This window comes from Hevea brasiliensis, chromosome 16, assembly GCF_030052815.1.
Source record: "Hevea brasiliensis isolate MT/VB/25A 57/8 chromosome 16, ASM3005281v1, whole genome shotgun sequence".
Taxonomy (NCBI): Eukaryota; Viridiplantae; Streptophyta; class Magnoliopsida; order Malpighiales; family Euphorbiaceae; genus Hevea; species Hevea brasiliensis.
Window position 1 is genome coordinate 42534455 of NC_079508.1, and position 19689 is coordinate 42554143.

General features: G+C 29.4%; 2 protein-coding genes, 1 long non-coding RNA gene and 1 pseudogene across 4 annotated transcripts in view; 2 read left to right on the forward strand and 2 right to left on the reverse strand.

Annotated features, from left to right (window-relative positions):
* The window catches only part of LOC110671154 (prefoldin subunit 1), a 55170-nt gene extending 40346 nt beyond the window's left edge, over positions 1 to 14824 (reverse strand). The window contains exons 1-4 of the mRNA XM_058138868.1: positions 14709 to 14824; positions 14515 to 14568; positions 14187 to 14292; positions 13806 to 14030 (exon numbers count right to left, since the gene is read on the reverse strand). The gene's annotated coding sequence lies outside the window, so the exon portion shown is untranslated. The remainder of the gene's footprint in view (positions 1 to 13805; positions 14031 to 14186; positions 14293 to 14514; positions 14569 to 14708) is intronic.
* The window catches only part of LOC110636702 (uncharacterized), a 172631-nt pseudogene that overhangs the window by 24402 nt on the left and 128540 nt on the right, over positions 1 to 19689 (forward strand).
* On the forward strand, positions 2881 to 8804 carry LOC131174824 (uncharacterized). 2 transcript variants are annotated; one of them, XM_058138865.1, is made up of 7 exons: positions 2881 to 3405; positions 3460 to 3515; positions 4536 to 5117; positions 6324 to 6926; positions 7338 to 8102; positions 8289 to 8361; positions 8493 to 8804. In XM_058138865.1, exons 1-6 carry the CDS (start codon positions 3015 to 3017, stop codon positions 8316 to 8318), a joined length of 2427 nt encoding a protein of 808 aa, XP_057994848.1. In that variant the 5' UTR covers positions 2881 to 3014; the 3' UTR covers positions 8319 to 8361; positions 8493 to 8804. The 2 variants fall into 2 exon arrangements, with proteins under 2 accessions (XP_057994848.1, XP_057994847.1); XM_058138864.1 differs by having other exon boundaries at positions 2881 to 3515.
* LOC131174827 (uncharacterized) lies at positions 17244 to 17854 on the reverse strand. The gene is made up of 2 exons (XR_009145054.1): positions 17669 to 17854; positions 17244 to 17537 (listed from the first exon to the last, which is right to left on the reverse strand). It is a non-coding gene; the product is annotated as an uncharacterized LOC131174827 (long non-coding RNA).

Below are 19689 nucleotides of genomic sequence, written 5' to 3' on the forward strand. Positions count from 1 at the left end.
GTAATTTTTGAAAAAATAATTATTTAAATTACCAACAATTTTAATATTCATTGACAATTTATTGACGAATTATAAAATCTAGTAGTAATTTTTGAGACAAAAAATAATTAATTTTTATTTTATTAATAGATTTCAAATCTATAAATATATTATCAACGAATTTTGAAATTGTTAATAAATTTCATATGAAAAAATCCCTCCTTTCCTTTTCAAAAGCTAGCCTTTTTTTTATTTGCCAATGTGTTAACAACAAATTTTCCGTTTGTTAAAATTCATTGGTAATTCTTAGAGGGCCAGTATCTTTTTTCTTTAATTTTAATTTAGCAATGGATTGTATGCATGTATGTGAGTGTATACATATATAAACAACATATTTCCTTTTCTCATTTCATTCATTCAATTATTTTTTTCTCTCATTTTAATTTTTCTTTCATTTTCTCTCATTTTTTATTCTCTCTCATTTCCTTTTTTTTTTCTCTATTTTCTTCTCTTTTCTCTCATTTTCTTTTCCCTTCTCTCTTCATTTTCTTTTATTTTCTTTTTTCTTCTTTTATCATTTTCTTATCTTTTCTCTCGTTTTCTTTCCTTTTCTCTAGATGTCTTTTCTCTTAGCTGATCATTTCTTTTCTTTTCTCTCATTTTCTTCTCTTTTCTATCATTTTCTTCATTTTTAATTTTTTTTCTTCTCTCTTTTAATTTTTTACCTTATATTTTCCACTTTCAATATTAATATAATTTTTCCTCATTTCTTTCCTAATATCTATTTTTTGTCTTTTTTAAATAGCACTTTTTCCTCTCATTATAATGTATTTATAATAATTATTAGTCATAAAATCAAAACACAATTATAATAATAAATAAGAAAAATAATTAATCTTAAAAATAATAAAAATTTTATTATTTTAATTGAAAAATATATTTTAAAAATTTTTTAAAATTACCAACTTTTTTTTTAAATCCAATGGTAAATTTGCCAATGAGGTTATCAATGAGGTTCATTGCAACCGATGGAATCTATTGGTAATTAATTTTATACAATTTCATAACATAAAATTGAATACCAATTTCCATTGTGAGGCTAGGCTAAGCTCTTACCTAAATTGCTTGGTACTGGTAGGCTAAAGCCACAAAAAATTCAAGCCTTGACTGCATAACAACATATGTTAAGATTGTTTTTAAGCTTATACGTACTATGACTGAACTCCTAAGCTAGTGTATATTTCAAAACAAAGCAATTTGATGGGCTTCATATGGAGGAAATTAGACCATAATAAGTTTCTTGCTCTAAATTAAGGGACCTAAGACATAAAGTATCATGACAGGCTTGAACATAATTTTATATCCTATGGCTCTGCAATTCAAATTTCTTATTATACGTATCGATGAATAATCAATCAAGCCAAAAAATCAATTAATAAACAAAGATTCACAAACACTCACTTTGATTACTATCCAAAAATAATTTCATTACCCAGAGGGGGAAAAAACTAATATACTCAAAACAAAGTTAATTTTCCTTCAAACTTAAAAACAAAATTTCTTATCTCATCTCCCTCTTTCTCAGAGACCAAGCAACCACAAACTCAAAATTTCATTGAACAAAAGCAAGCAAACAAGCACAAAATACGGCCTGCTCTAAAGTTAGGATTCAAAATTAGTGAGATTTGATCAAATATTTCTTTAAAATGTCAATCGAAATAGCACAATCTAGAGAGGAAATTGAAATTCAAACCTGCAGAAGGACAATCTAGAGAGGAAAATGAAATCCTTTGGGTTCAATCCTCTTTGTTAAAACAGCTCAATATTGAAGTTCACCCTGGTTAGGCTTTTGAATTAGACGAAGCAACTCAACCTTCTAGCAATATGTCCATCAACAATTACCCAGGAAATAGATAAAATTAAAAAGAAAAGAAACAAATAAGTGAAAACTAAACTAGCCCCCACTCTCAACTTCGTTGGGAAGCTGCGTTTCATGGTCCGTCAAGATATGCCGGAAGTATAGAAATTAGAATGGCAAACAAAGAATCGAAATAAAACAAAGAAATAAGAACTAAATTGAAACTTTACCATCAATACCTTAGAGGGGCTCTGTTTCACAAAGAAAAAGGAAAGGCTTAGGGAGTGAACAAGAGAGAGATATAGGAAGCAGTGACGGCTACGGCTATCACAGAGAGAGAGAGAGAGAGAGAGAGAGAGAGAGAAAGGGAGAGAGTCCCCTTCAAGTTCAAAAATAAGAAGGAACAGAAGGACAAAAGATGTAGAAATTAGGTTTTGTGACCCTCTAATCAAAACTATCTAATTTTTAAATTAATAAAATGATTGATTAACAATAGATTTTATTAATCATAAAAAACTTTTAATTTAATTTAATGATGGATTTTATTAATTATAATATAAAATTTAATGAATTTAATGATAGATTAACCACTAATTTTATTAATTATAAAATAATTTAATTTATATATTGCCGTTAAATATAGAAATAAAAGTTTTATATTAAAGAATTTTTCATCACTAATTTCATCATTAAATGATATGCGAAATCACCGTCGAATTTAATTGGCACTTGAGAATATTTAGTCATAATTGCCAAATGGAGCACAAAATTGTCACCATAATTAGCAATGGAAATGGTGACAGTACTTTTGTATTGGGAAATTTTCAGTCATTAATTTTATCGCTAAATGGTTTTAAAATTATATGGTTATTCAACTTTCTATAGTTATTTTCATTAAATAAATTAAATCTTTATAAAATTATGTAACTTTTGGCTGGCATAATTTCTATTTTGTTAATAATTGCTTTCATAATTAATTAGAAAAATAAAATTGAATTCTAATATTCCATGCATAGGAAATGGCTAAACAAAATTCATGCATGATTTGGATCCATTATTATTCAACTGCATATGTCAATAATATATATATTTTGTTTTACAGGGTATAGACCAACCGAGCACATCTCAAAGGAACAATAGTACAGAAATTGAGCATGCCCAAGCTGGACCAGTAGAAATGATTTCTATATTATTTCCATCCCTTCGCCAACGACTATCAAATTTACAAAAGCTTCACTTGGGCGAGTGTGGTTTGTTAAAAGTGGCTTTCCCTCCCTCTATCGCTCAACAATTGGTGCAGCTTAAAGAGTTACAAATCCATTATTGTTTTGAGATAGAATATATTGTTGCGGAAACACAAGAAGAAGAAAAAGACAAGAGAATAAGCAAAATAGTGTTTCCCAACCTAATTTTGCTTCAACTTCTTAGCCTACCAAAGCTGATGGCTTTTTGTGCAGACAATCATATTTCTTTTGATTGGCCCTCATTAGAAAACTTTTCGTTGTTTGAGTGTCCTAAAATGGAGAAACTTTGTTCTGCAATTCCAGACTCATCTACATTGAAGAATAGTTTTGATCAAAGTGGTCTCAGTGGCAAGGAAGTCATGTATCCAACAAGCTCAGTTATTCAACGGTTAGTAAGAAGAGGAAGAAAGCAAAAAGATGTTTCCAACAAAGAGGTATGTTCTTAAATTTTTAATTATTAATTATTTAGAATATATATATATATATATATATATATAAAAGGATTTGAGTTTGATATTTTCAAATGTTTTATTTCGAAGTAAAATTTACATTTATAAAAATAAAATAAATATTTAAATGAACACTTAAAAAAATCATGATTCCCTCTCCATTTTACACATATATATGATCCTTGTTAAAGGTTTAGAATTAATTTGAATTTACTTAAACAAAGGAAAAATAGATCATTGTTTCCATTTGCTATAATTTTGTATTAGAATTCAAATCAATTCCACTAAATTCAATTGAAATAATTTAAGTAGTTATTTATTATATATATATTGAAGTAATAGAGTCTGTTTCAATATCATTATTTAAAATAATTGAAAAGTAATTTAAAGATGGATTTTATTAATTATAATATAAATATTAAATTAATTTAATGATAGATTAATCACAAATTTTATGAATTCTAAAATAATTTAATTTTTACATTGTCGTTAAATTTATTAGGGACGGAATTTTTATATTTAAGAATTTTTCATCACTAATTTTATCGTTAAATGATGTGCAAAATTGCTGCCAAATTTAATTTGCACTAGAGAATATTTAGTTGATAATTATGTTCCCAAATGGAGCACAAATTGCCCATTTGGTTAGCAATGGAATTGATGAGAGTTTTTCTATTGTTATTTTCTATTGTTATTTTCATTAAATAAATTAAATTTTTATAAAAGTATATTACTTTTACCTAGCAATGGAATTGGTGACAGTGCTTCTAAATTTTCCGTCATTAATTTTATTGCTAAACGGTTTAGGGTTGTTTAGTTTTTCTATAGTTATTTTCATTAAATAAATTAAATAATTTCTATTTTGTTAATAATTGCTTTCATAATTTAAAAAAAAAAAAATGAATTCTAAGATCCCACTCATGAGAAATGCCTACATAAACTTCATGCATGAATTGGATTTATTATTATTCAACTGTGTAATAACATATATATTTTGTTTGACAGGATATTGAACAGCAGAACACATCTCGAATGAATAATAAGACAGAAATTGAGCATGCCCAACTCCAATTTACAAATGGACCAGTAGAAATTATTTCTATATTATTTCCATCCCTTTGTTTACTATCAAATTTGCAAAAGCTTGAGTTGGAAAAATGTCATTTGGTAAAAGTGGTTTTCCCTCTCTCTGTAGCTCATCAATTGGAGCAGCTTAAATATTTAAGCATATGTTATTGTCCTAAGGTGGAATATATTGTTGCAGAAGCACAAGAAGAAAAAAACAAGAGAATAAGCCAAAAAGTGTTTTCTAACCTAATTTGGCTTTATCTTTCTGTGCTACCAGAGCTGATGGCTCTTTGTGCTGACAGCCATATTTCTTTTGACTGGCTCTCATTAAAAGAATTTACATTGGTTGATTGTCCCAAAATGAAGATTCTTTGTTCTACAATTTCAGACTCATCTACATTGAAGAAAAGTTTTGATCAAAGTGACCTCAGTGGCAAGAAAGTCATGTGTCCAATAAGCTCAATTATTGGAGGGTTAGTAAGAAGAGGAGGAGAGCAAAAAAATGTTTCCAACAAAGAGGTATGTGCTTAAATTTTTAATTATGGATTATTAATTATTTGATAGATGAGCATTTGGACTAAATATTATTATTAATTTGAAATAATTTAAATTATTAATTATTATATATATTAGAGTAACAGAGTCTGTTAATTGAAAAGTATTTAAACCCTTTTACTTTCTTTAGTTATTCTTATTTATATGTAAGAGTATCTTTAGTTTAATTGTAACACTGCCCTCCACTAAATCAATTAAATTTTTATAAAATTATATCATTATTAATATAATTTTTAATTTTAATGTATATTAATTTGAAAGAATGAAATTCTAAAATTTTATTGGATTGAATTAATTTGTATATATATAGTTGTTTTAATTGAATTTCTTATTGTTATGTCATTAAGATGATTTTATATAGAGTTAGAAGCCTTACACTGACAATAGAAATCAATGAATTATTCCATAAAAAAAAAGAAAAGCATCATGATGAATTAATTATATAAACTATTATTCAACTGTTTTTATTAATTTGGCATTATTTCAATCTAAGTAATGAACCAGCGGAAATGATTTTTATATTTTTTTTAAAGATTAAATGTTAATGGCATTTAGTCAATAATATCTAAAACTAATCCTCACTGTATTATAAATGTTTATTAAATGTTAATAATATAATTACGCAAAAACTAATTCGAATTATTACCTAATTGTCACAATATTTAAAAACAAAAAAAATTACCTTCCATCGACTGCGTTTCAAAACGGTGTGTATTGAAGAATCACAGCTTAAGAATTAGTTATACTATTTTTATAAATAAAAAAAAAAAAAACATTTTTTGAATAACATTATAAGTATTTTGACAGTTATTTACCTATTTATAGTAGAGGTTAGATGGCAAATCGCTTTATATACAAATAATTCTAGCTAGATCAATTTATGAATTGATTACTTTAGTTCAAAATGTTAATTATAAAAAAAATAGTTTAAAAATAAATTATTTATTTAATTGTCAAAATAATCAAACTCTAAAGAATTAACTTTTTATTAAATCATAAGAGTTATTGAATCGATCAGTTCATGTTATTTTAAATGCTATAAATATTTGCATCAAATAAAAAATTATCAATCTAATTATCGATTTTTCTATAAAAGCAAAACCATATTATTGAAATTTGTTATCAAATAATGTTTTGTATTTTAATACAGTATATATGTTGTTTTGGAAGGTTTCATTAATCAAGAATCAGGAGGATCCATCTGTTAGCCATATTGATGAAAAGACAGAGACATATTATGCATTTCCATCCAAATTGATTGAAGGGTTGCAAAATTTGAAAATGCTTGAAATTACTGCTCGTGGTTCAGTGGAAGTGATATTTTCATTTGAGGGGCTGATTCTCGAGGAATACCATGCTACTACTGGAGTACTCAATTCTATGGAAGAGATGTATTTCAAGAGGTTATCAAATTTGAAGCACGTATGCTTTAAGATTCCATCAGAAATCAAAGCCTTCCAAAACCTAAAAAGGTTGGTAGTAGAATCTTGTGACAATTTAATAAACCTTTTCTCACCTGGCTTGGCCAAACTTCTAGTGAAGCTACAAGAAATAGAGATTACTAGCTGCAAGATGATGGAGGAAATTATTGGAAAAGAGGATGAAGAAAAACAAGAAGAAAGCATGCAAAAAATTCTGTTCCCTCAACTAAGCTCTCTGACTTTTGGGAATTTACCCAACTTCAAGGGTTTTTACAGTGGGATTTATGCACTTGAATTGCCAAAGATACAACAACTAAAAATAATTGATGAGAAATGCACTGTAAATGAATCGGTATGTTCTGTTTCTTAATAACTTTACTCTGTAACACTTTCTTAATTAAATAGTTATAATTCTAGTCTCATTAAAAGTTGTCAACTCCCTTTTTATCAATAATTAGAATTGATTGGTGAAAAATCACATTGGCTTTTCCCATAGTAAGGATTTTAGAATGTAGTTCTAGTAGGCTACATCTAGAGATAATTAAGAGCTAATTTTCACACAACACTATATAAAATTATAGTAAGTAAAATAAGAAGAGTCTCCACACTACTTACAACTAGGCCAAAGACCTTTTCTGCAAGTTATAATTTTGTACAATCAAGTTCACATATACGTATGTAACATTTCACATTCTCCAATTATAGTAATTAATTTTTGTGTTTAATTGTTTATTTGGTGGCTATGATATGATGAGCACTACAGCTGTTGACAAGATTACTCATCCGTCGCAAGAATACTTTGAGAAGGATAGAGGATGGCCAACCATCAGATGGTGATTTAAGTAATGTACGTGTTTTGGATGTTGAAAACTGTCAAGACTGGGTGAATTTGATTCCCTACACTCTGATAGAATGTGTACAAAAGTTGGAAAAGCTTTATGTGGTCAACTGCGGTTCATTGATGGAGATATTCGATTTTGAAGGAGTGAATGCTGATGATGGAAATGTTGTAACACTCTCTCACTTTGAAGAAGTCTGGCTATGTCATCTACCAAAACTTGTGCACATATTCAACAAAATTCCAAAAAATGTCATTGGCTTTCAGAAGCTGAGAAAGCTAGAAGTTTATGAATGCGACAGTTTGAGAAACATATTATCAGTTGCCGTGGCTAAGTGTCTTGTACAACTCCAAAAACTAGACATAACGAGATGCCATACGTTGGAGGAAATAATAGTTCCAAAAGAGGATGAAAAAGAAGAAGAAGCAAGCAAGGACATAATTGTGTTTTCTAAACTAAAGTCTCTGACATTTGAAGAGCTACCCAGTTTCAAGAGTTTCTGCAATGGGATTTACGCCCTTGAATTTCCATTATTAGAAAATTTGAAGTTTAGGGAATGTAATGGGATGAAGACATTCTCTTATGGATCATTAAGCATGCCAAAGCTAAAGGAACTTAAAATAAATGATGAGAACCATCAATTAATGGGAACTCCAGACCTTAATTCAACAATGAGTCACTTGTTCAAGGTATGATCCATTTCCTAATAGCTTTTACTCTTCCTCAACCTAAGCTTTGTCATATGAATGGTTTAATTTTTCACTTTTTTTTTTTTTTTTTAACATACAGCTGGCTTTCCTTTAGTTTTGATTAGTGAATAACCACAGTTGCATATCTCACGAATTTCTTGCTTCCACGAATATCACAAATTTCAGGCAAAGGGAAAAGTGGTATTGAATCCTTAAACAGGAGTAATGCTTGACAAATTCAGCGAAGACATGAAAAAAGGTACTTGGTCAAATTATACTACCAAAAATCATTAGTTCTTAGTCCCAATAACTTTTAATTGGAATTTTGTATACTAGCTAGATCTCATGATTGTATTGCTGAGCTGTGACTTATCTTTGCTATATTTTCAGGGAGATTTAGAACTCCGGGACTGCTGGATCCTTGCTATTGCTCTGGTTTCCTCGGACTTGTTTGTTGTTTCTTTGGGCTTCCTATTCTTTTGGTGGTCTTGGTGCTGTTGGTGTCGTGTTGCCGCTTTGTTTTTCTTTGGGTTTGCTTTGTTTTTCTTTGGATTTGCTTTGCTGCTTCTTGATGTGCTGCTGCTCTTGGAACCTGTTGTCTGTTGTTAGTTATGGGTCCGCTGACCTGACCTTTGATCATTTTGCTTTTGTTTTGATGCTATTATGTTTATTTGCTTCTTAGAAATTTCTTTTCATTGCTTTTATTTTTTGTTTTTTTTTTTTAAGAATTTTGCACTTCTATCAGTTTTCACTTCTATCAGTTTTCATGATCTTTTATTTTAATAACTTCAGTTGCTTATTAAAATAATACCTTTATTTGAATTTAAAAATGAACTTAAAATAATTATCATAATATTAATAATTTTAAAAAGAAAAATTATTTTTTAATATATGCATTTTGATAAAATTAACTATTTAGTCTTTCTATTTTTAAAAAATATACTAGTTAGTCATAGGATTAAAGCCGGATGGTTGAAGTGGAGACGTGCCACGGGAGTTTTATGTGATCGTAAGATTCCCAATAAATTAAAAGGAAAATTTTCTTTATCTGACCATACGATAAGCTATGTTATATGGTAGTGAGTGTTGGGCCTTTGAAAGAGTCGTATGCATCTAAGATAAGACTTGCAGAGATGAGAATTTTAATGTCGATGAGTGGCCATAATAGACTAGATAAAGTCCGTAATGAGAGTATCAGAGAAAAGGTAGGAGTGGTGCCAATTGAAGATAAGTTGAGAGAAGGGAGATTGAGGTGGTTTGGTCATGTGAAGCGTAGACATACGGAGGCTCCAGTTAGACAAGTAGAGCACATTAGGTTAGAGGATAGAAAGAAAAAAAGGGGTAGAACTAAATTAACTTGGAGGAGAGTAGTACAACATGACTTAGAAGCATTACACATTTCTGAGGATTTAACACAAAATCGTTCAGAGTGAAAAAAGCGAATCCATATAGCCGACCCCAAATTTTTGGGATAAAGGCTTAGTTGAGTTGAGTTGAGTATACTATTTAGTCTCTTTACTAATTTTTCTATTAGCCTATTAATTTTAATATTAGTAAAACTATTATTTAGTCCATCTATTTTAATATAAAATTAACCCATTAATTTTTATATTTTAAAAAACATAAATTTAACCTCAGATACTGACTTGAGAAAAACTTAAAAATACATGATATTTTTTTATCTCTCTGATATAAAATACTTTTAAAAATGAAATATATATGATTTTAGCCTACATTTAATTTTAAGAATTAAATAGTTGAATTTTTAATTTTTGTACGATTATTCATTATGTCAGCCAATATTCCATGTCATCAATTTAAAAAAATAAAATAAAATAAAATCCCTACACCTCAAAATGCACCATTTCAAATTAAAAAAAAAAATAGAAATATGAAAAAATGCAACATACTTTTTTTTTAAATCTTTGTTTCTTTTCTTACTTGCAACTCTCCTTCTTATTAAGTTATTGTGATTCAGTTTAAATAAAAAAAAATATTTCATTTATTTATAAATTTAAATCAATTTTTTATTAAAGTTATTTTGATTTAATTTTTATGTTAAAAATTTAATAAAAAAATTATTTAGTAAAAAATTCGAGTCGAGTTATTTTTTAAAAAAATAAATTGATTGAAATAAATTAAATAATTATTATTTATTTTAATTTATTATTATTAAATCTAAAATTAAAGTTAAAATAAAAATATAATTAAAATTAAATTTATAATTAATTCAAAAAAATAAAAATAAAATTCTAAACTGATAAATCGATTTATCAAACTAAATAGATGCGCACTCTAAACTTTTCTTATTCTTTATTTTATTGGTAAATTACTGAATATTTCCGATGTATGTGCACCTTTACTCACAAAGTAATAGGTCTCACACTTTTAAATTCAAGAAACATGTCACGACCCAACTTATGGGTCGGACCGGCACTAGGACCTGGACCAGCCTAAAGCCCCGGAGACCCGTAGTAAGCCTAACTATTCCTCAATCCAACTCTAAGGCCCATTTGGGCCCAATTTCAAGAATTCAACAGGACAGAATCCAACCATAAAATGGACCTTTCAACGGGGAGTTTTTGACTCACCCGACCTGTAAACACAATATATAATCAATTGGGGAGCTCAGCTCACCCTCCACATACTCATAATAACATAAAAAGTAAATGGGAGCTCAGCTCCCTCATCCAGTCCAATAAACATGTATATAATTAGTTTACAGGTCCAACATGACAATTTATATTACAGACTCAAATCAAATAAATATTTCTAACACATACGAAAATTCTAGGAGTTAATAGAATTACACAAACATTAATAAACAACCTGCGAAGAAGAAAAGCAGGTTAACCACAACAAAATTCTCCTTTAGCCTGAAAAATAATGAACAGTAGTGAGCGTTCGACTCAGAGAGTAAAATATCAATTTTAACCATAATCTCTATAACTATCTAAAGCTAATGCACCTTAGAGTGAAATGCAACATCAGCAATATTTTAACATCATAACAGTAAAAAGGTAATTTGGAGCACTCACACACCCGATAATGTCAAACAATACATATATGGGAGCTGATCCCCTATACAGCTCTCTTATTCCAACCTGTGCCAGCGAAGAACTCAGCTCGGACTTCCACTTAATAAACCAAATCGGGGTCCCAGCGAAGAACTCAAGCCGTGTCTACCCCGAAGGACCGAGTCTTAGCGAAGATCTCAAGCCGTGTCTACCCGTCCTGTCTATAGCCAACATCACATCACACGCACGCCAACACACGCACACTGCTCCAAATTACCACAACAACATCCATGGCACTTTAACAGTTGTGAATGCAACATAAAACGAGCCTAGAGTTTAACTACATAGATATATACATATAAGTGATGCATGAGCATACTTGAATATATAATAATATCGAAATTACAATTAAAATTACAGACTTAACAGTAGTCACTGTGGCGGCTAGGCGGAGGAAGAAGGCTGTCCCGGGTCACCTGATAATTTTATTACAATCATTTAATAAATTTGACTCCATACAAACTATGAAAAAGACCAAAGACGTCCTAAGTCGTGCCGAAAATCCAGCAGAGTCTCCCCTATACCTAGGACCTACCCAACCTGCAAATGGGTTTAAAACACACTTCTATATCCACAAATCATACACTCACAATTCAATCACATCACACAGCCTCTCCTGGGCCCATCAAAACAGTCATCAATCACAATATGTAAATTTACAGTTTAGTCCTTATAATTGATCCTTTTTGCAAAAACTACCTAAATAAGCTCTAAAAATTCTAAAACTTTTCCCCGCGATCCTTAGCAATATTACTAGACTAATGCAAAAAGAATCATAATTTTCTGAACTACCACGAATATTTTATGGATTTTTAATCCAATTTAAGCACTAGAAAATTATGAAAAAGCAAGGTTCAGGTTTACCTATGCCGATTCCGATCTTGGGAACGCGCTCGGGGTATCTGACAACGGTGGGATATCCAAAATCTCGATCCAATTCGGAGACTTTTTCGGTAGCCGGTCTGTCTGGCCGGAAATTCACAGACCCGGACAACTGTCGAATTTCCGCGAATTGAAGGTACCTACACGAAGCCTACAACACGGGGGTTAGTATATAATTTTTACGAAATTTTCTAAGCTCATTTAATGCTCGGAAAAACACTACGAAGTTCCGTGGGACCCACCGAAAAACGGATTCAGAAAATTTTAAAATTTATATTGCCGCGAAACTCTCGACGAGTGGAGCGCTCTGGTACTCTCGATTTTCTCGTAGAGTTCACGGTTTGCGAGAAATCTAGCCAAAAAGTCGAAATGGGCTAAAACTTTCCGGACAAAAATTGGACAAACAGCTCGATGGATTTTGGTGTTCTTGGTGTCTATGGAAAGCTCTCGAGGTGTAGATGGTGTTTGACACAAGACCCGGCCCAATCGGTGGCCGAATCGGCCGGATTTCGGCTGGGAAGCCGAAACGGCGCACGTGCGCAGAAGGAGCTTCGCGCGTCGTTTCCGGCCGCTTGGAAGGCCGGCCGGCAATGGGGAGGAGCTGGGGCGGTGCGCCGGCAAGGTGGAGAAGGCTGGGTGGCGGCGGCGCGGCCTGGGGGTGAGGGAGGAGAAAGAAAATGGGAAAGAGAGGAAGAGAGGAAAACACGCGTGGGAAGGAAAAAGAAGAAGGAGCTAGCCCGATTTGGTCGGTCCGATCCGGTCTGGTTCAATTCGGCCGGTTCGGGTCAGGGTACCCGAAATTAAATTTTTACTCTGCCTTGGGACAAAAAACGAGGTCCAAAAATTCCGAAAAAAATTTTAGAAAACTCAGAAAAATTTGTAAACTCCAAATATATTTTTAGTTTTACTACGTGGTCTTTAAATTAATTTTTATAAATCATCAAAGTTTTATATTTTCGAAAAATCAAACCCGATTTCTAAAATTCGAAAAATTTCAAATAATTTCCTAAAATTTAAATAAAATTAAAACATTAATATTACTCACAAAATAATAAATTTAAAAATTTGGGGTGTTACAAAACAATTGCTTCTTTATAAGTGATAAGCATATTACTTATTAATGTATCGGATGTACCTATAAGTTACCCTATTCTATATTGTCTAACTTTCAAATGGCGAGGATTCGTTTGATTATGGATTCCAATAAACCAGATTATTTGTTGTTTTTGGTGATTAATAAGCCAAATTCCTTCAAAATTTTAATACGGGTACTGCATATTTAATTTGGGATTTTTGTATGATGTGGATATAACTATTGTTCTTCTTATGAATATGAGAGGTTTAAATGCAAGAGTCATATTGGGCTTGTATTAATTGTGTTAAGCATATGCATATATATATATATATATATATATAGACATATCACACTTCTATTTTCCTAGCTTTCTCAACAACATGCACACAGCAATAGTTACTATCAGAAAATGAACCAAAAAAAAAAATTAAAATGATGCCCATGGATGATGTAATTGTCAAAACCTACAATTTTATTTGCCTAATGCAGGACCTGAGTAAATCACTGTCTTAGTATACCTGATTTGATAAGGCATTGAAGCAAGTTATCCAAATATAAAAACAAAAAACAGGTCCGGGATCGCAGACAGATGAGATGGAATAGCTTTTCATTATATACAAGAGCCAACAATGACCCACATCACACGCACACACACACACTGAGATATACCTGCATGAGGCTATTGCAGTCTCGCTATCCTTTATCTTCTGATCTTGTTCACTCATTAAAACAGACTTTGGCTCCAAGACAAACCTGGCCACACACAAAGATAGAGACACAGAAAGAAACAGAGAGGAGGATATTCATGAGAGCATGTATCTATTTCAATTCCAAACACCCAATAAATCATGATTTAACTGAATTCATTTGGTTCATAAACTACACACGTTCTCCCTGCAAAACAACAAAGAACAGTCAACTGAAGAAACCAAAATGCCAAATTGATAACTTATCCAAACAGAAAACAATTAACTTATAAGCCAAAATACCAGGGAATAAACTTGTTCAATTATAATACACTAAAAAAAAAAGGGAATTCTGCCAATTTACCTATAGATTTGTAAGTATTTGTATCGTCAGGCAGTTGTCGCAACTCCTCCAATGTTAAGTAAGCACGCTTCTTTTCTCCCTCCTTGTTTCGCATCTGGTTTTGCACCTGATTGCAGAAAGTATTGTTCAACAAAACAGATATTAACTGAATGTAAAATCAAAAGGAAATACACAGAGCCAAATTAAGAAGAAACACAAAGGGCAAACAAACTGATTAAGAACCCAAAAAAAATAAAAAAAGTCCAGGAACCATATTCTTTAGCAGGATAACAAAGACTTATGTAAAAGCAGCTCCTACAGTTTTCTGAATATGCTAGATCCACCTTACCTGATTCAATTTGACAGTAGTTTCGATCATGCGACTCTGAATCTCTAAAAACGCCTATAGTTTTCACATACCAAAACGGAAATCAAATCAATTAAGACTGTTAATTTAATGAAAAGAAAATCAATCTACAGAAAAAGAAAAAGAGTTAAAGATTCTAATTGGAAGAAAGAGAGAGATATGGAAATTGTTCTTACAGTTCTGTTGGACTCATCGGCCATTGCAGAAAGGAGTGTCGTGATAGTAAGGAATTAACAGTGCAATGTAAATCCAAGGCTAAGAGAGCTAACCTAGCAGTTTTGTACACTTCGGGTCAGGATCCGATTCGAATTACGCAAGTCAACACAGTAGAACATTAGATCCAGGCCGTGTGAAAATCCAAATTACAAATTAGTCCCTTAAACTTATCAGAACTCATAATTTAATCTCTTTATTTTCAATTTAAAATAATTTAATTCCTTAACTTTTATTATATCAACAAATTAATCCTCTTGTCCAAATATAGTTAATATATTTTTAATTGTAAAAAAAAATAACTAAAATATTCTTAACTCTATTTCAATTTCAGATAATTAAGTTTTTGAGCTTTTATTTTATTATCTTTATCTAATTTAATATTTAATGATTAAGATATTTTATAATTAATTATTATATATTATTTTTAAATAATTATAGATTACATTGAAAATATACTATATGTATATATTATGTCTAAAATATCATAAATAATTTTTTTATTAAAATATTCTTTGGGAGTGGTATCCTAATGTATTAGAATATTTATGTCGGTAATATATTTATATCTATATTTATAATTTATAAATTTATTAAATATGTTTTAATATGATACGAATCATTTAAAATTTAAAAAGTTTAAATAATTTTATTATATTTTCTCATAATTTACAGTAAAATTTTATGATAAATATGACATTAATCAAATAAATAAATTTTAAAATATGAAAAAGTGACCATCATATAAATAAAAGATAATTTACAATTTTTAATATTTTTTTATAAAATTCCAATTTGCCACAATATTGTCTAAAAATTTATTTCCAAAGTCATAAATAAAATTAATGTGATTGGCATTAAAAAAAAAATTGATTGGATCATTTTCTTATAAAATTATATAAATAAAAGATTATCACATTGTGAAATTTATTAATTTAGTCAATGTATAATTACTCATAAGATTTTACTGTAAATCATGAAAAATTAAAAAAAAAAAAAAGTTTGACCAACCTAATTTTAAATGTGTCTTATCACGCTCACATATATTTAATTATTCATAATTATAAATATGGACATGAAATGCATTTAAAGCATGATGCAAATAGTTTAGGATGCAAATATTATGAGGATATATATATTTATTATATTTTAGTTATAACATATGTATATTTTATATTTAAATAAAATATATAATTATTTAAGTATAAAATTTAGATACAATGACCATTTTATTAATAAAACAAAATTTCATGGATTTAATATATTGTTTCAAATTAAAGGGTCAAAGTATTTTTTTTCATTTAACCTTTAATTAACAATAAATTTGATTATTTGGACAAAGAGACTAATGTATTGATATAATAAAAATTGAAAAACTAAATTGTTTCAAATTAAAGATAAAGACATTAAGTTATGAGTTATGATAAATCTCAATAGCTAACTTATAGTTTACCATATACAAAAAATAAAGGAGACTCCGTGGTTACTTTTAGAGGCAGTAATGTGTCAAGAATGTCCAAATATCTGATACAATTGAACTCTACTGAGATAAGTTCAAGTAGTATATAATTATGTTTTGGGAAAAGTTCACGTTTAGTTAGGTTTAAATTTTATATATTAAATATCTATTACTCTAAATCTTTGTATAAATAATTAATTACATATAAAATATGTGCATTATTACAATAATTATATTTTTTTTTTTAATATTACTCTCCAAGTTTTCTAAGTGATTTTACTTTAATAGAGCACTTCTCTCCTTGTTTGCTAGTTTATTTTGCTGTTGAAGGAGTACTTCTTTCCAACTATTTCATGAAGTACTTCTCTTCAATTTGTCATTGGCGGAGCATAACTTTCCAACTTTTTCATAGAGCATTTCTTGCAATGTTTTGTTTTTCTTGTTGTTTGATGCTTTTAATAGTTAGGACTTGATAAATTTTTCATTGCAATTTAGGACATGTAGTACTTAGATAACAAAAAGTTTAACGACATTAAAAATGCTAACATGGTTATTTTGTCTTTTAGAAAATATACTTCATTCAAACTAAACCAAAAAGATTAGTACATAAAGCATCAACAACAAAATAAAGATGAACATTATCCTACTCCTATAAACTAAACTTAGAATGAATTGTTGTAGTTAATATATGAGTGATAGCATTTGTTAATCTCCGAACAAACACAACAAAAGCAATTTGGTAGCTCTTGCAACATCAACCTACAATCCTCCATGATTGAACAAAAATAAGTTGCATTAACCAGACTTCAAAGATTAAATGCTGCAACACAGAGGTCTTCAGTACTCTTGACCCATTGCATTGCTTCTTAGAGACGTAAGTCTTCTACGACCTTCTAATCCAAGGGACCAAGCAGCATCTTTTGGCAAGCATTAACATAAGAACCATCAACTGTCCTGAGCACCTAGTTGGCACCCAATGATTTTTCATGAGTTGACCCATGTGGGTTCTATGAAATTTAAAATTTTAAAATTTTAATAATAAAATTATAATTATTTAATTTATTTATAAAATTATGCTAGTATTTTACAATTTAATCTTAAAAATCTTCTAATTATTTATAAACAATAGGTATTTGGGCAAGTTCAAACAATCCACAATGACGCTCCCTCTCAAGTAAACAATCCATGTGTAATGAATGGCTACGATGCACACAAATGGGAGGGGGCTGCGTTTCCCCTTCAGAAACACGAGGACACGATCAGGAAATGTTTCCGGGCTGTTTAATCAATTTCTTGAAATCAGAAATGCATTTCCTTTGCTGGATACGTATTTCTTAAAAAAAAAAAAAAAAAAAAACCTAAAATTAAAACTGAAAAGAATCTTGCAATAACCAGAATGGGATATTAGGTTAAAATCAAATTGCGCCACAAGAAGAAGAAGAAGAAGAAGAAGAGGAGGAGTACCTAGCACTAGTGGGGCGGCAACTGGAGGTGACTGGTGGCAATGACTCAGGGATGCGATTGGAGGTGAGTGGTAGTGACGGCTCAGGGCTTAGGTCAGGTATGTTGCCGATGCTTTGCCTCCCTTCCCTATTCGATGCACTCCCTTCCCCATGCCGTGCTTTGCTATACCAAACAATCCCTGATGTGCATTGTGACATGATTTAAATCAATTTTAATACTTTCAGCTAATATATTTAAAATAAGTGCTTTTTTGATAGTAGCTTTAGCAGTAAAGCCAAAATACATTTACATATTTTTATTTTGCTAATTTAATTACCCTCATATTATATGATTAAATACGAGTGGGATTATTTTAGTAAGAACTTAAGGGATATTTTAATTTTCCTTGCATGAACATACAATTTAGAGATTTTAATGATTTAAAACGATAACTTTGAGTGCAAGGCCATTTTTATCAATTTATAATTTGTTAAAATTTAAATTGGGAATGAAACTACAAAAGGTATTATGCAAATAGAACCATTCTAAATAGGGTGTGTTGATTAGTTTTTATAGCTCTTTTGATTAGGTGAATTAAATTTTTATAAAATCATATCTTGTTTAATTTAAAAGAAATTGCCAAATAAAATTTCAGCATGAATTGTATCTATTATGCCAAGTACATATTTGGTTAAACCGGATATGGAACAGCCATGTGCATCTTAAATGAACAATAGGACATGTTGCGGTTCATGGAAATTCCTTGTGGGTATGGATTTGGAAAACATAAATAAATGGATCAGAGGTCTACCGAGTTTGGACTTAGTGAAGACCCTTCAACGCTCAAGTTAGAGTTGATATGAGAGTAGTGTATTAGATTGATTAGGGAGAAAGAATATGACTCTATAGATGATCCGAGCTCTTTATATAGGATATAGATAATGGTTGATTATGATAAGTCAATTATGTAATTATATGGATATTATTAGCTAGCATAATTATATGATTACATTTCTATTTATAATGCATAATTATAAGCATTACTATATTTGGCAATCCTACCAAGATTGCTCATTTTTTATTAAGATTCTTTTCTTTTATTGAGTGGGTCTTACAAAAATTGAACCAATTAAATGAATCTCATGGTTGAACCATTAAATATTATTAGGCTCATGGGCTATCTCAAAACCCGAGTTACTGGATTACTTATATATATATATATATATATATATATATATATATATATATATAGTGCATAATTATAGGCATTATTATATTTGGCAATCCTATCAAGATTGCTCATTTTTTATCAATATTCTTTTCTTTTATTGAGTGGGTCTTACAAAAATTGAACCAATTAAATGAATCTCATGGTTGAACCATTAAATATTATTAGGCTCATGGGCTATCTCAAAACCCAAGTTACAGGATTACTTATATATATATATATATATATATATATATATATATATATATAGTGCATAATTATAGGCATTACTATATTTGGCAATCCTACTAAGATTGCTCATTTTTTATCAACATTCTTTTCTTTTATTGAGTGGGTCTTACAAAAATTGAACCAATTAAATAAATCTCATGATTGAACCATTAAGGGCCTGTTTGGATTAACTGTTGAATACAACTGATAGCTGTTACTGTTAGCTGATAGCTGATAACTGATAGCTGATGATAGTTATTTTATATTAAGTGTTTGGTAAAATTATATTTAGCTGTTGCTGTTAATATGTGAAATGACTAATAAGGGTATATATCATATAATTTATTTTTTTTAAATAAATATAAAATTATAAATTTATTACATTATATTATTTATTTTATTATTAAATTAAATATATAATTATTAAATTAATATATTATATTATTTAAATAAATATATAATTATTAATTTTTTATATTATATTATTTAAATAAATATATAATTATTAATTTTTTATATTATATTATTTAAATAAATATATAATTATTAATTTTTTATATTATATCATTTATTTTATTATTGAAATAAGAAAATAATTATTTTT